Source organism: Triturus cristatus, chromosome 2_1, assembly GCF_964204655.1.
Source record: "Triturus cristatus chromosome 2_1, aTriCri1.1, whole genome shotgun sequence".
Lineage (NCBI taxonomy): Eukaryota > Metazoa > Chordata > Amphibia > Caudata > Salamandridae > Triturus > Triturus cristatus.
Window position 1 is genome coordinate 424,816,671 of NC_140581.1, and position 16,037 is coordinate 424,832,707.

At 46.9% G+C, this 16,037-nt stretch overlaps 1 protein-coding gene across 2 annotated transcripts in view; it reads left to right on the plus strand.

Annotated features, from left to right (window-relative positions):
* The window catches only part of ERBIN (erbb2 interacting protein), a 710,320-nt gene that overhangs the window by 332,839 nt on the left and 361,444 nt on the right, over positions 1 to 16,037 (plus strand). For both annotated transcript variants that reach the window (XM_085631853.1, XM_085631862.1), the window contains exon 4: positions 12,459 to 12,656. In XM_085631853.1, coding sequence (XP_085487979.1) covers positions 12,468 to 12,656 — 189 coding nt within the window. In that variant the 5' untranslated portion in view covers positions 12,459 to 12,467. The remainder of the gene's footprint in view (positions 1 to 12,458; positions 12,657 to 16,037) is intronic.

Here is a 16,037-nt window from a genome sequence, read left to right on the forward strand (position 1 = left end):
TAGCAAATTTTGGAATTCACACTGTAGATAAATACAGGGCTCTTCTATTTTTCCTCTAATTACCTTTAGTTGGGAAAGGCTGCAATACCAGCTAAAACACTCCTCCATCATCTCATTGAGACATCGACCTATGCTCCTCATTCAACACTTGCATACAGAATTTTACGTATGAATCTCCTCCTAAAACGGCGAGGGCAGCTCCAAGTTATAAACCTATTGGTTCAATCCTGGCTCAAAATAAGAAAGTGCCGATTTCAAGCATTTACTTGCCCACGTGGGTTTAGAATTGTAGCACATCCTTTTGTGGCATCCTCCAATTGTTTTTGTAGTGGTGTGTATGTCCGTCTGTAGTCAAACAGGTTACACAGTAGACCATGGGCTCAGGAGGCTGTAAAGACGAGGTTCAGTCAGTAAGGACATTGTCCTCACTTCACATGTGCTATCACAATACACATAAAAAAGAAACATATAAAAACGGAATGGGGAGTGTTGCAGGGATTCTGCTTATGCGCAGAACTATGCGCAGGAACCCAGGCCCTCAGTGAATTGTGGTGTACCAAAAACTCACCTCAGAACCAAGGAACCCCTTATCCGGCCAGCATCAGTGTCCCATTTGTTATCCAAGGTTTAGCTCGGCGGTCCCAATGTATAGACAACCCAGAACAAGCGACTTAGTATATTTCTCAGGAATGGTGGGAATCAGAAATACCTTTTCGTAATTATTCTCGTACCAGTCCACAACAGAATAAACAGAGACACGGTAAAAGTTTAAAGAGTTTATTTTATAAACCTCGTGTCCTAAGATGCAGCAGTTTGGCTAACATTAGCAGACAAACGATTAAAATCAAAACCATCAGCATAGTTACAATACCATAGAAAATGAAAGGAGCAATCCTACTAAAATGACAGTGGATCTAAGCCACCTTCCTTTCTCTAACACACTAATCGTATTATTAGACTAATAAAAGGTCTCTAGGCTTGAATGGGGAACCCCATACCGTAAAGATCAGCTCAGAGAGTTCACATCACAGGATCAGCTATGCTCTGCTCCTAGGAACACTCTTCTTCCGAATGTAATGAAAACATGTAACGCTGCAATATTAAAAACACTCGACTTTCAGGTATTTGCAGCTGCGTGCGTGTTATGGCTAAACTAGTGGGCCGATCAACCTGAACTCAACAACATGCACCGTCTAGCGATCCAGACTGTTTCTTTTACACTGTGTCGAGACCAAGGTCGCTGCTCACTGTTTGGGATGTTAACAACAGAAAGTTCTCATGTGAAGCAAAGTCGAGGAAGCATTTCTCAATTTAATAACATGTGACTACAGTGTCGTGTGCAAAAGCAGCAAAAGCGGCAAGATGGCTTTCTAACATCTAACGCAGTTATGCTAACTTAGCATTGTACGTATATAGATAACGATCTTCACTACACCCCCCCTTGATCGGACCACTAACCAGTAGGGGCGCACTTGCAAGAACGCAGAGTTCAAGTTTGATAGAACGGAACCAAGGGCATGAACTGTAAGTCCATATAAGGGAAGTGAAAAAGTTCGAAGAAAAAAGCAAAGAAAAGTTAAACACGGAGTAAAAAAACCATGTAGAGGATAAAAGAAAAACATGTAGAGGATAAAAAAAAACATCATGAAGGGCGTAGGACGAAATGAAAGTACAAAAGTCAATCCATCAAGGTATAGGCACAATAAGTTGCAACAGCTTCCAAGAGGAAATCATTGGAACGTTCCGCAAAATTATCTTCCATCCAGTTCAGGACGGGGAAAGAACATACATGCTCCTCAACCACCGGTGCTTCCAGCACCAGACGAGGACAACTGGCGTGTTCTTCAAGATAACTTCTTGCTAAGAAGTCAATCGCAGCCGTTCCGATGTCCCAATTCCCAAGGGCTCCATGTGCTGCTTCACAGGCCATAATCCCGACGCCAGAACAGTCCAACTCATGAGCCACTAAGGGGATCATTAGCCGATCATAATCCGGGACAGGAGACACAGAGTTTGACAGACTCAAATCCAGAGCCCATTGGAACGGACAATCTAGGCAATGAAAGACGGGCTGCACACAAGTAAAGTATTGGAACCGGAAGGACAATCCATAAGCTATGCTTAGAGTTGCCAGTGGTAAAGTGCCATAGTATTCAAGCATCCGGTTACGAAGATGGAGCAGCCTGGACATTTTGTCGTGTGACGCAAGTTGTGCATCCATAGCGCAGGGCGCAGATCAACAACAGTATTCCAGCTATGAGGGCGAGAAGTAAAGGGAGACCTCCGAAGACACTGGAAAAAATAGAATGAAAAAAGGCCGGGATCACACCAAAAACAGCTTGAAAAGAGGTCACGAGGCCGGAGCCCACAATTTAAAAAAAATGAGCTATGCCACTTGTGGACGAAGCGTTAAAGATAGTCTGAATCAGAGTCCCAAAATGAAGTGGTAGATCAGTATTCAAAAGCGCTTGCACCTCAGTGCGCGTGTTTGCTTCGTGAAGGACAAATGTTTCCCGTGACGAAGTCAACGCGACTTCTTTGTGAGACAATAGAGCCCTTATTCTGCTCATCTTGTTGAACTCTGCTTTCAAGGTTGGAATGGAAGGCCAGATGGATACATCGAGCCGGCAATGTGGGGGTGGGAAAAGGATGTTATTACAGCAAACTACTCTCTGTGATACAGTCACTATGTAGGGAATTCCCACTAACATCCCACAGCAAACTTCATTATTTAATAGCAAATAACTACCGTTAGCAAGCAGCGTAAAAGACGGCGTTATAACTGGCACAGGAATCCCTTTCAGGACGCAAGCTAAATTAGGGGCATGCACATTACATGCACCATGCAATTGAATTGTGGGACACCCCCGCGCCGCACGGCCACCAGCTGCTGCGTGTGCCCCTTGCCTGCCCTCTGCTGCTTCGTCCGCCGGCTGCCGCCACTGCAGTTGTTTGTGCCCCTGCCTTGACGTGAATCTGTGCCTGCTTGGTTTAATTATCTTTTTTTCCCCTTGTTTATCGTATTTTTGCCTGCTTTGTGGTTATTTCATTTTCCCCGTGTTGCTTTCCGCCCCGTTTTGCCTTCTGTAACCCTCCCCGCTCCCGCCTCCCAGCTGCTCCGCCCACCCTTGTCTTGACGTGAATCTGTGCCTGCTTGGTTTAATTATCTTTTTTCCCCTTGTTTATCGTATTTTAGCCTGTTCTGTGGTTATTTCTTTTCCCCGTGTTGCTCTCCGCCCCGTTTTGGCTTCTGTAACCCTCCCCGCTCCCGCCACCGCCGCCTGTCCCCGCCCCCTTTGCCTTCTGTAACCCTCCCCGCTCCCGCCTCCCAGCTGCTCCGCCCACCCGCGCACTCCGCCTTAAATGGCGACCGTGCGAACGCGCAGCGGCCACGCGCAGCGGGTGCGCCGACTGAGCGCCGAAGGTGCGCCAAAGGTAAGCCCGTCTCCGCCCGTCCGCGACCGGATCGCGTCCAGCGCCAGGACCCCTGGCCCACGAGGACCCCGACCTACCCGCCTGACGTACTCCGCCGCCACCCTCATCGCTCTCAACACCGGCCGACTCCCGATTTGCCACCAAGCCACACCACGATGCACCCACGGACCTTTCAGCTGCCACGCCTGCAAGTTCTCCTGCACCCAGACCAGCCGCACACCAGCACCCGCAAAGTCGAACACCAGCAGCACCCACCTCAAGTGCATCCTGCTCAACACCCGCTCCGTCCACAGACACGCCATCGAACTCTGGAACCTCCTAGACGCCACAGCCCCGGACGTTGCCTTCCTCACGGAGACCTGGATGAACGCCTCTTCAGCTCCTGACATCGCCATCGCTATCCCAGAGGGCTACAAGATCGTCCGGAGGGACCGAAACGCCAACCAGATGGGAGGAGGCATCGCCATCATCCACAGAAACACCATCCGGATCACGACCAGCACCGACAACACCCTGACCAGCGCCGAACACCTGCACTTCCAGATCCACACCAACCCGAACACCACCCTCAGAGGCACCCTGATCTACCGACCCCCTGGACCACGCACGCAATTCAGCGAGGACATCGCCGACTTCGTCAGCCCGCATGCCCTCCCCTCCGCTGACTACATCCTCCTGGGAGACCTCAACTACCATCTGGAGAACAACAACGACCACAACACCAGCACCCTGCTCGACAACCTCGCCAACCTGGGACTCAAGCAACTGGTGTCCACCCCCACCCACCTCGCCGGACACACACTCGACGCCGTCTTCTCATCCAGCACAGACATCCTCTTCAGCCACGCCACAGAGCTTCAATGGACGGACCACAGCTGCGTCCACTTCACCTTCAAGAGAACGACGACCCACCAACACCAGCAACAAGCCGCCCACAGAAGCTGGAACAAGATCACAGCAGACCAGCTCGCCACCTCCCTGAGCCAGCACCCTCCTGCCAGCTCAGCGAACCCCAGCCAGGCCGCCGACAACCTCACGAAGTGGATCAGCGACTGCGCGGACGAGCTCGCCCCGCTGAGGACCCCGCCTAGCAGACCCGGCAGCAAGAAGGCCCCATGGTTCACCGACGAACTCAAGTGCTCCAAGAAGAACCTCCGAGCCCTCGAGAAAGTCTGGAAAAGGGAACCGACACCGGACAACAGGACCTCCTACAAACTTGCCACCCGGAAACACCACCAGCTGATCCGCGCCGCCAAGAAAACAGCATTCAAGGACCGGTTGGACAACAACGCACACAACAGCAAGGAACTCTTCAACATCGTGAAAGAGCTCTCCAACCCCAGCGCAGGAAACAACGACATCACCCCATCGCAAGACCTCTGCAACTCCCTCGCTTCATACTTCCACAACAAGATCACGGACATACACAGTAGCTTCAACAACCAACCAACGCACACCATGACCGTCCAACCACCCCCACCCACCACCACCCTCCACGCCTGGACCCCGATCAGCACCGAAGACACCACCCGCACGATGAACTCCATCCACTCCGGATCACCGACCGACCCCTGCCCTCACCACGTCTTCAACAAGGCCGACGCTGTCATCGCACCCCACCTGCGAGACATCATCAACACATCCTTCGACACCGCCATCTTCCCCGAGAGCTGGAAACACGCCGAACTCAGCGCTCTACTCAAGAAACCAACAGCGGACCCCACCGACCTCAAGAATTACCGCCCCATCTCGCTTCTCCCGTTTCCAGCCAAAGTCATCGAGAAGACCGTCAACAAGCAGATGGCCGCCTTCCTCGAGACGAACGGATCCCTCGACCCCTCACAGTCCGGCTTCCGAGCCAATCACAGCACCGAGACCGCCCTCATCGCCGCCACCGATGACATCCGAGCCCTGATGGACAATGGAGAAACAGCGGCCCTCATCCTCCTAGACCTCTCCGCGGCATTCGACACGGTCTGCCACCGCACCCTAGTACGGCGCCTCAGCAACATCGGAATCAAGGACAAGGCGCTGGAATGGATCATCTCCTTCCTCGACGGAAGAACACAGAGAGTCCGCCTACCACCGTACAAGTCAGAGGCCTCCGAAGTCATCTGCGGCGTCCCACAAGGATCATCTCTGAGCCCCACCCTCTTCAACGTCTACATGAGCCCCCTCGCGGCCATCGTACGCAAACACAACCTCAGCATAATCTCCTACGCCGACGACACCCAGCTGATCCTCTCCCTGACCAACGACCCCGCCGCCGCCAGAGCCAACCTGCACGAAGGGATGAAAGAGGTAGCCGAGTGGATGACGACCAGCCGCCTGAAACTGAACTCGGACAAGACGGAGGTTCTCATCCTGGGCTCTTCACCCTCCGCCTGGGACGACTCCTGGTGGCCTCCCGCCCTGGGCACCGCACCCAAACCGACAGACCATGCACGCAACCTGGGCTTCATCCTGGACTCCTCCCTCTCCATGACCAGGCAGGTCAACAACGTCTCCTCGGCGTGCTTCAACATCCTACGCATACTTCGGAAAATCTTCTGGTGGATCCCCACCGAGACCAGGAGGACCGTCACCCAGGCCCTCGTCACCAGCCGACTGGACTACGGTAACGCCCTCTACGCCGGTACCACCGCCAAGCTCCAGAAGAGACTCCAGCGGATCCAGAACGCCTCAGCCAGACTCATCCTCGACATCCCACGATCCAGCCACATCTCCGGACATCTGAGAGACCTTCACTGGCTCCCCGTCAACAAGAGAATCACCTTCCGCCTCCTCACCCACGCACACAAAGCCCTACACGACCAAGGCCCGAGCTACCTCAACAGCCGAGTCAACTTCTACGCTCCCACGCGCCACCTCCGATCAGCCAACCACGCCCTCGCCGCCGTCCCCCGCATCCGAAGAGCGACTACAGGAGGAAGGTCCTTCTCCTACCTGGCCGCCAAGAACTGTAACTCCCTCCCGACCGACCTGCGCCTGACCCAAGACCACCTCTCCTTCAGGAAGAAGCTGAAGACCTGGCTATTCGAGCAGTAGCGGCACCCCCCCCCCCCCCCAGCGCCTTGAGACCCTACGGGTATGTAGCGCGCTTTATAAGTGTCATTGATTGATTGATTGATTGAATGTGCCTACACACAACAGAATGATCCGGAGTGGAAGTGCACTCCTCACCTTTCAAGTAAACCTCCTTGCCGTCCCTCACACATCTGTATGTGAAAGGGAGTGACCAAACTTCATGCAGGAAGGCAGTTCCCAATTGTTCGTATCTGCCTAGAGCATAATGTTTCATGCATGAACTAAACTTAAACAGGGGAAACGGTAACGTGATCAACCCATGTACAAGCCACACAGCAGAATTCAATTCAGCAACAGAGAAAGGCAAAGGTTCTAACTTTTCAATGTGTAGCAATGAATATGTAGCATCTTTCATGGACATGAATTGCTGTTTTGCAGTTAAATTAAAAGGGAGGAATAAAGATGAAGTATTCATATAATCCCAAGGGACCTTCCCTGCCTTTAAAGTTTGCAACGTCCATGCAAACTGCATAACAGAGCGCAATTGATTTTGACCATGATACAATACAGACAAATCATCCTGCACAATATCTATCACAGACGATACAATATTATCTAAGGTATAAATTCTAGAAGAGAGGGTGTTAATACTATTATCTATTACAGCCAACACTTTTTCCATATTGGCTTGATCAATAGCATGTAATCTGGATGCAGCCTCAACTTGTGATAACTTCCAAACTTCGTTGTAAACCGCATACACCCATCGTTTGGGCCTGCCAATAGCAGGACCCTTAACAAAATCATTCAAATCTATTTTGTCATTTAAACGTGCTAAATGAAGTTTAACAGACGCTAAAGTGGAATGTTGTAGCCAAGACTGGCATAACTTCCCTACTGATTAGGTAGTTACAGTGTGAGAAGATTCAAAACGGGGGTCTACACGAACCTGTGTATACCCCTGCCTTAAATCCAGAAACCGATGTTGACAGGAGTCCGAACTCGTTTGCCACACCAACTACCCTTCCGGATTCAATTCAGAAATATTGAAGGACGTGTTGGAAACCTGTGTCTGCAACATAGCAAGGGATAGATCCGTATGATTACCCCAATTGGGAAAAAGCACCTAGACCCGGAACGGAGGCAGAAAAGTAGCCAATCCAAAACAGGTTGTCTGAAAAATGGACGAATTTAAAAACAACATGTGATTCGGGATAAGACAGGCACGATGCAAAGCTTCTGTTCCCTGTACTTGCCATCGTTTGGAGCCCCAAACCGATTTAAGATCGACTGTAGCTTTCCACAGATCATACCCGCCAACTTGTCCATAAAGGACTTGGAATACAATAATTTGGTGTGTGTCAGTCTAACTTTAGAAGCAGACTCAGGCGCAAGTTTAAAATAAAAGGAGGCCGGATTAGACACACTAAAATCAGAAAAATAAGTGAACTTTTCCACTAACGTGGCAGAGCTGCCCATCCTAGGGGCGGGGCAGTGTTCCCACTGCGTAAAATTTACAAAATTTCTAAACTTATTTGCTTTGTGTAGGAAATGCGTGCCATAATGTTGATAACAAAATTGCTCATCATAATTAGCAGTTTCCAAATACAAATCCTCAGCATCAAATGCAGCATAATATTTCAAATCAGAAAACAGTGCTTCTATGGCTTGAACATCCCAATCATCTGAATGAATGTTCTGCTTAACGACATCACCCATAGAAACACGAAACACATTTGGCACATTAATCACTTCAGTGGGGCCATGAATGTTCACAAAAGTCTGGTCCCTCTTCATAATGTGTGATGAGGAGTGGGGGGCCAAAGTTCCATTAATTAGTCGAATCGTAGACCTTTCATTCAGGTAGTGTCCATTGATAAGTCTAAAACACACTACCACAAAGCCAATGGACATAAACAAAAAAACACCTATGAGCACCAGCCAAATGTAAGTCCAAGGGGGTATTAAAAAATGTCTTTTGAACTAAGCCACAAAAATTGAAACTTTGGACGGTGCAATGGAAGTCACTGAACGAGAATCAAAAGAGTCTTGTGAGAGGGCAACTGTGGTGGATTGTAAAACAGGCAAGGTAACATCCGCAGGATAAGCATACTCAACTTCTTCAAGCACACCACTAGGCGTTTGTGGCAACAAGGGACCAGTAACGGCATGCATCTCAATGGCAACATCAGGCACTGTGTCAGAAGCTCGGGCCACAACAGAATTTCTCAGCATCGAAGGGCAGGAAACCGCCGGAGTCATACTAAGAAGAATCGGCCACTCGCTGTAGTTTGACATTGTCAATCGAAATGTACCTGTTATCCTTTCGACCAGGAAGTGGAGGTAAAATGACTGTTGGTGGGGCAGCAACAATGGATCAGGTGGGGTATTTGGAGGAAGGCTGGGCATAGAAGCTGGCGTATTAGGGAAAAAAATGGTGTGGGACTTCGAGGAGCGGTCGAAGCACAGATGAGCTTGGAGAGTGTGGGGATTTACAAGGAGAGCATGGGGGACAGGGATGTGCGGGGAAGCAGTGCACGGGAGAGGCCTAGAAAGCACATGCAGTCCAATGGAGTACTGAAAAAAAGTCTTTCCTGGATGTGGGAAAAATGTAAGTCATCCATGCAAAATAATGGTAAAGAGGTTATGCTAATGAAAAAAGGCAGACACTAAAAGAGGAAGAAAGACGTTGACTAAGATGCAAGAAAATGAGATTAACAGCCCTGTATCGTCCTGTGCTTGATGTCCTGGTGCATGTTTGCGCTGTGTAGCGTGATTGGGAGAACGTCCCCGTAACCCGGTACTGGAAGCCAATAAATCACTCACTTCCACTTTTTGGGATACATCTGATTACAATGTCACATAGGAACATGTCCAGGTGGAAGCTTCCCTATATATCACACGGTGCGTCATCTATGCCCGGTTTTATCGGAAGCCAAGTCTAAATCATCCTCATTTGCGAGCCTCCCTTCAAACTTTTCCTCAGTTTGTCAAGGCGACTGTGAGTTGAGTGGAGAGGGGCAAGCACATTAATAAGGAAGTGTCCGGAGAACAGAAGCGTGTGGCCTGCTTCTATTGTAATGAATGTTTACTATTTGCTGGAGCATTCATCTCCCCCTGCTTCCTCTGCATGAACTCACATGGACCATTTGCGTATTCTCCCCATCACATAGCTATACATGCCAAAAAAAGTGGCGAGGAGCTGAATGTCGCCACAGGTGATGAAACAATGGCACAAAGTCAGCGCACAGCAGACAACAGTATTTTGTCTTTGTTGTAAATTTCCCAAAATTCTTGTTTTCATTAACAAAATACCAGACCACTGCAAAAAGACCTCACAGAGTGCAGGGAAAGAGAATCTTCCTTATTAAAAGGTACATTTCATGTACAAAGCAAGCACCTAGAATCATTTCAGAGGTGCGGTTTAGGGAAAGCCATATTCACAAGTGTGAGGCTTATGCTCTTCTTAGCATGTCCTGTTCCTGTCTTTACAATTCCCCACAGCTGTGCGCACCATGATGTTTGCAACCCTTTCCTGCGGTCACACTGTCGCAACCACTAGGTTGCTTCCAGATGGGCCGTCTCCCAGGTCGAGTCGAAGCAGGAGTCGAGTTTAGATGCAGTTTAACGAGCATTAGACCAGAACTCCTTGGCAGGAATGTTGTGGGTATCAACTGACGTGTCTATGGGCATAATTGATGAGCTGGCGTTCTGTGCACAGTAACTAAGAAGCCAGAATTATGTGCATACAACCGATGAGCCAGGATTCAGTACCCAGTAGGCTACAAGCTAACATTTGTGGCAAGTTAAATGACGGGAAGATTGTCTGATCAAGGTAACTGATGAGCCTGTACCTAGGGCATTGTGAATTTAATGGCCATAATAGTGGCAAAATAATTCAGATTCAAATATTTTGTGGAAGGCCCTTTTCTGTCATTTTCGCTGGCACATTCGTTTTAATTCTATGTTCTGTAAATTCATGATGGGTGCTTGCTGTCTGCCATCGTGACCCATCAGTTAAGATGGGCACGGTTTGTGTGGTGGCATCATTTTTCTAAGTAACCTGTTTCCTCTGTTGGAGAAAAACCTGACCTATTTGTGCCCCATTGTTTACACCTTGCTCAGACATCCTCTGATTTGTATATACATTTATTTATTTTATAAAGCAATAATTCTATTGATGACTGTGACTCGTTTGCAGTTTTGCATTATTTCATTAGTTCCTAATATGTTGTTATGTTATGTTACTGCGACTTATAGAGCGTTACAGCTGCCCCAGCAAAGGGGCGTCCCGGCGCTAATACCAAGAAAGACTGACATAAGCAGATGGAATATACATGGACTATGGTGCAGGGAAGAGGTGGGTCTTGATGGCCTTCCTGAATTCTAGATAGTTGCTCTAAGGCCACAAATATGCCCAGGAAGTGCGTTCCGGAGGATGGCCGCTCTACTACGAAAAGAGCGGCCGCCAGCACAAACCCTTCGTGTCTGGGGAACCACCACCAAGTGCTGATCCTGTGAGCAAAGATGTCGTGAGGGGACATATGGCAAAAGGAGGTTGGCTAAAATAGAGGGAGTGGTCAGCTTCAAAGCTTTGAAGGAGATACATAAGGCTTTGAATTCAATACACCTGGCCACAGGTAACCAATGAAGACGGCGAATGGCCTTGAACACAGAACAAGGCCTGCGCAGACCTAGAAGGGATCTTGCTGCCACGTTCTGTGCCCTTTGCAGCCTCAGAACCTCCGCCTTGTTGAAACCCCAAATAAAGAGAACAGGCATAATCAAGTCTGGACAATACGGACGCCTGAATGATAACCTGACGCGTAGGTGCATCAAAGAAGCCCAAAACAGGTCGATGCCTTCTTTTTGGTTTGGACTCGATAGTTAAGAGATGAGTCCAGCCATACCCCTAGATTTTTCACTGCCTGCTTGGGGGAGAGGGCCCTGCCCAGGCTAGCTGGCCACCAGAGTTCACTCCACTGCCCATGGTCCTTTCCCACTAACAATACCTCTGACTTGTTAGAGTTCAGCTGGAGACAGTTGGCGGTCATCCACCCGGCCGCTGCCGCAAAGTCGCCCTGAAACTTAAGGGCGTCCCGCTCGGTGTTATTTGAGAGTGCCACCACCAACTGTGTATCGTCAGCGTAGGAGACCATGGTCAGACCCCTGCTATTGGCTACTGCAGCCAACGGTTGGACATAGATATTAAATAGCAGGGGACTAAGGGAAAAACCCTGTGGCACCCCTTGTTTAACAGGGTGTTCGCCAGAGGCAAACGGGGGAGCTGTTACCGAGAATGACCTCTCATGGAGGAATGAGTCAAGCCACTCCATGGCCGAACCAGTGATTCCCACTTCCCCCAGACGTCTCAGCAGTATGTCATGAGACACCGTGACATAGGACCTCGCTATATAACATATCCAGCCAATATATTTGCAGAAATATGCTTTGTGACCTTTTTAAAATCTGTTTGATCTACTAGCGCAGTGTCTAGGGTGCTGCAGAATTCAATGCAGTCTCAAAATTGCATCAAATTGAGCCGTACCAGGTGGAAACCACATTATTACCGGAAATTGCTATTTTTTTATCTAACCACTTTACTGCACCAGAAGGTTTAGACACATTCTGTGTCTTGCTCATAGTACACAAGAGTTAGCTCTATTTTGACTATATAAACCCGCGCGCCCTACAAAAATAAGTGTTTTCTTGATGGAAGTAGGTTGCAAATCTTTTCTTGAGTATATATTCTGAATGTTTTTTCAAGAGATTCTAAAAGGTCATGTGGCCCTTTCCCATCCTTTAGAACTTTTGAATTGATTATCTGGTAGACCTTGATGCCGGCGTGCTGTTCTTTCATGGCAGCATCACCATAAAGACACAAGGGTAGCCCAAAAACTTTAATCCTCTAGAAGCATACCTGTTTTACCTTCTGCATGCCTACTTCATGCGGTTGCATTGATATTAATGTATGTATGGTTTTATTTTCTTTGTAGTGCCTGAAAATGACAACAAAACGAAACTTGTTTGTGCGATTGGTGCCATGTCGCTGTTTGCGAGGGGAAGAAGAGACGGTTACAACACTTGATTATTCTCACTGTAGTTTGGAACAAGTGCCCAAGGAGATTTTTACTTTTGAGAAGACCTTGGAAGAACTCTATTTAGATGCTAATCAGATTGAAGAGCTTCCTAAGGTAAGTGTTTCTAAACTGGGATCCATTTTATTTGTTATGCCTTATTATTTTCTCTACAGATATTCTTTGCCAGCTTCAGAAGAGTCATCCTGTAATAACTCTCTATATTCCTTTCTCCATGAGCTCAATAGAAGTCCATTTTATTTCTGTTCCCAATACATAGTCATGAAAAACTTAAGTGATACAGTGGCTTACAAATTTAAATGTTCATGCACTATAAGCACCATTGGCGACCACTTGGCTTGTATCCAGTTTCCGTTTTCCTGTATAAATTACAGCACTTTACAATTTTCTTAAGTGTTTGCAAGTTAGCCTTTGCCACCAGAGACATAAAAAATGCATGCTGTGATAAAGTGAAAGCACTCTGCTCTATTCTCTTCCTAGCTTGGGTGAATATTACCAACTGGTGAAAAGTAGCAGAGCTGATGTAAATCAGAATGATGGGTGCCCTCATAGCTCAAGTGTAGCCTGTCGCCTCTTGGTGTGGCCCTTCCAATACAAGACTAGCCCACCGCCTCTAGGTCTGCGGTATGTCCAGCTCACAGTTCCATTTTTTTCTACTGACTTATTTTTTCTTTCTGTTTTTTTCTTTTAGACTGTTCCTCCAAAAACTTGACTTAACACGTTTGCATTAGCTGTCGAGTTGTTGCATACATCAATACATAGCATCTTTTCACTTTTTCGCTCTTCCTGGTGGAGTACAGCCTCTGTCCTAGGAGCCGATAGATTGTTGTCGGCTGTTCTTTGTACTTGAGCCCCACCTTGCCTACCCATAGGTGTGATTTGTATCTTTCTCTTCATTCTGTAACAAACTGGACTCTACATTCAGTGATGAAAGCATTGTCTTCCTCTGTCGTAGCTATCAAATAAAACACAGCATTCAGTATAATTTACAGGTACTGGAAAAAAGGGCATCTCCTCTATTTGGCACTGACCCATCATCTTTTCTGCTATTCCCTGGCCAATCCGAAGAAGCTAGCCATCCTCGCACTACTTTCTGTGAATGGCCTTCCCTGACGTACAGGACAATATATTCACTTTGGATCCTGAACTGAGTCCTCCAGGACCAGAGAGGGCACCAATACTCATGGCCACTTTTCCACACATTCCCCACACATTCCCCACACATTTGATACTATAATAAATTCCATCCATGTCGCCACTCTTTGAATCTTGACTGGTGTGACTACTAAGATAAAGGCAAGTGAACAGATTTCAGAATTTACCTTTCTTTACAGTTTTTTCCATTAGTTTGTTGTATCAATAAAGTTGCTGAGTACAGCTTTACAACTGTTGTTCAGTTGTCCACAGTTGGGCTTTTCAACAGATGTGATGTTTTCCTTCAGTTCTTAACTGCTTTATTATTGTGCTCACGTTTTAGTGATTCATGTTGGCCTCCTTATTTCTTGCCTACAGATTGTTGTTGAAGACCTACTGTGGGCAGTACTGAAATTCTCAGTGGGCTTTGGGTCAGCCTAACGCGTACAGTTTGCTGGCTTTCTTTTCAGGCTCTATTACTTTTTATTCAGTGACTTTCTTTCCTCTTCTAGTGTTTGTGCATTCCCTGGAACACAGCTTCTTTGCTATCCTTTTGAATGGATAATGGTATAGTGGTCTCATTCAGCAAGCTACCTTTTTTCTTACAATATTCCATGGTAGTACATGTGTTTTCTTGCTGTCCCTCGTGTGCTGCTTCCCCTCCTAAAATGAGATTTAAAGCGCTCATAGAGTGCTTTTTCAACTTTTGGAAGTAGGTAGTTCTGCCAATTTGGATTGTCATATGCTGAATGTTTGGGTTGCACTTGCTTACCAGGTGATGGAAGCAAGGTTATTTTCATTTGAATTCTCCAATGTTGCAGCCGTGGGTGCCATTCGGTGGTGTCCAGTCATTCCATGGTGTTCCAACAAAAAGCTCCAGTCCTGTCACAACCTGGCATCCTCTTCATTGAGTGTCAATGTCATCATGGAATCACGTTGAGCTCCATCCTAAATGAGGATAGTTCACTGGAACTGTTGTTGCCAATCCTTTCCTCTCCGTTTCGTGGATTTCTTCTTTTCCTCAGCATATTACCTACTGCTCTCAGTGGCTTATGGTTGTAGGAGCATTGACTTCTACAGTTGAATTTTTATGATACTGTGACAATTTTTACCTTTTCGGATAAGAAATTATTAGCATTATTACCTTGTTTTTCTTCCTTATTGCAGTTCTTGTTATGTTACGCCAACCACCATTAATATTACTCATACCAACTGAACTTTGTGGAAATGTAGCTATTTTACTTGTTCTTCAGTTAATCTATTGTTTTCTTCATACATTATTATCTTTGTTGTCAAGTCATAATGGCAATGGCAAATATGTCTCCGCCATCTGTTTTTCGGTCAGAAAAAGGTGATCCTACACTTCCATGGAAACAGCGGACAAAAAGATTTGTTTCATGTTTAGTGGCCTTGGATGGTGAGAATTGTTCTGCAACTAGAATTTTTGTTACCTAATGTAGGTTTGGAGGGAAGGAACATATATAACAGCTTAGATGAACTGATGACCATAGGCTCATCAAATGGGGAACCTGGGGGTGTTTATCAATTGTCAGTATTGATGCTTGAAAAACATTTTAGTACCAAGATAAATGTTGTTTTTGATCTGCATACATTTTTCTTTAGTACCCAAGGTAAAACTGAGAAAGTTGGTAACTATCTTGCTTCTTTAAAAACTCTACCTCACACTAGTAATTTGGATGCACTCACTGATTTTCCCATTAGAGACCAATTAGTGAGGTGCACTACAACCAAAAGGTGCAGGAAAAACTCTTAGTTAAGGATCACCTAGCTTGAGGAAGCAATTACCATTGTGAAAGTTATGGAGACCATGTCCATGTGGGTTTCAGGAATTTCTTGACAAACTCCTCACACGTTAAGGGGCGAAAAGGAAATCTGGCACGGAGGGTAGTGGGTTATTTAAGAAGGAACAAAATTAGAAAAGTTTTTCTGTGGGGAATGGTGATAATAAGGAGGGACAATTCAAGTGCTACAGATGTGGCAGCAATGTGCGTCTCTGGAGTAGGCATGAGCTTTATGCCAGAAACATTATCTGTAAGAAATGCAGGAAAAGGGACCACTATGCCAGAGTGGGTGTATGTGAGTGATACTTCCAATAGCTGTGTCTAATTGATAACTCAAAAAAGGCAAATGGAACTATGCAAGATATTGGAGAGATTGACAGTGATCCATTGATTATGAATGAAATAGAAAAATTGGTTAGTAGCAAGAAATTAACAGTCTTGAGGGAGGCAGGTTCGCTTTACACCATGGTTGGGAACCAACACTGGCATTGGTATTTTGGTGGGGACAACATAATGCGCCACAGTTCCCTCACAGGTGATA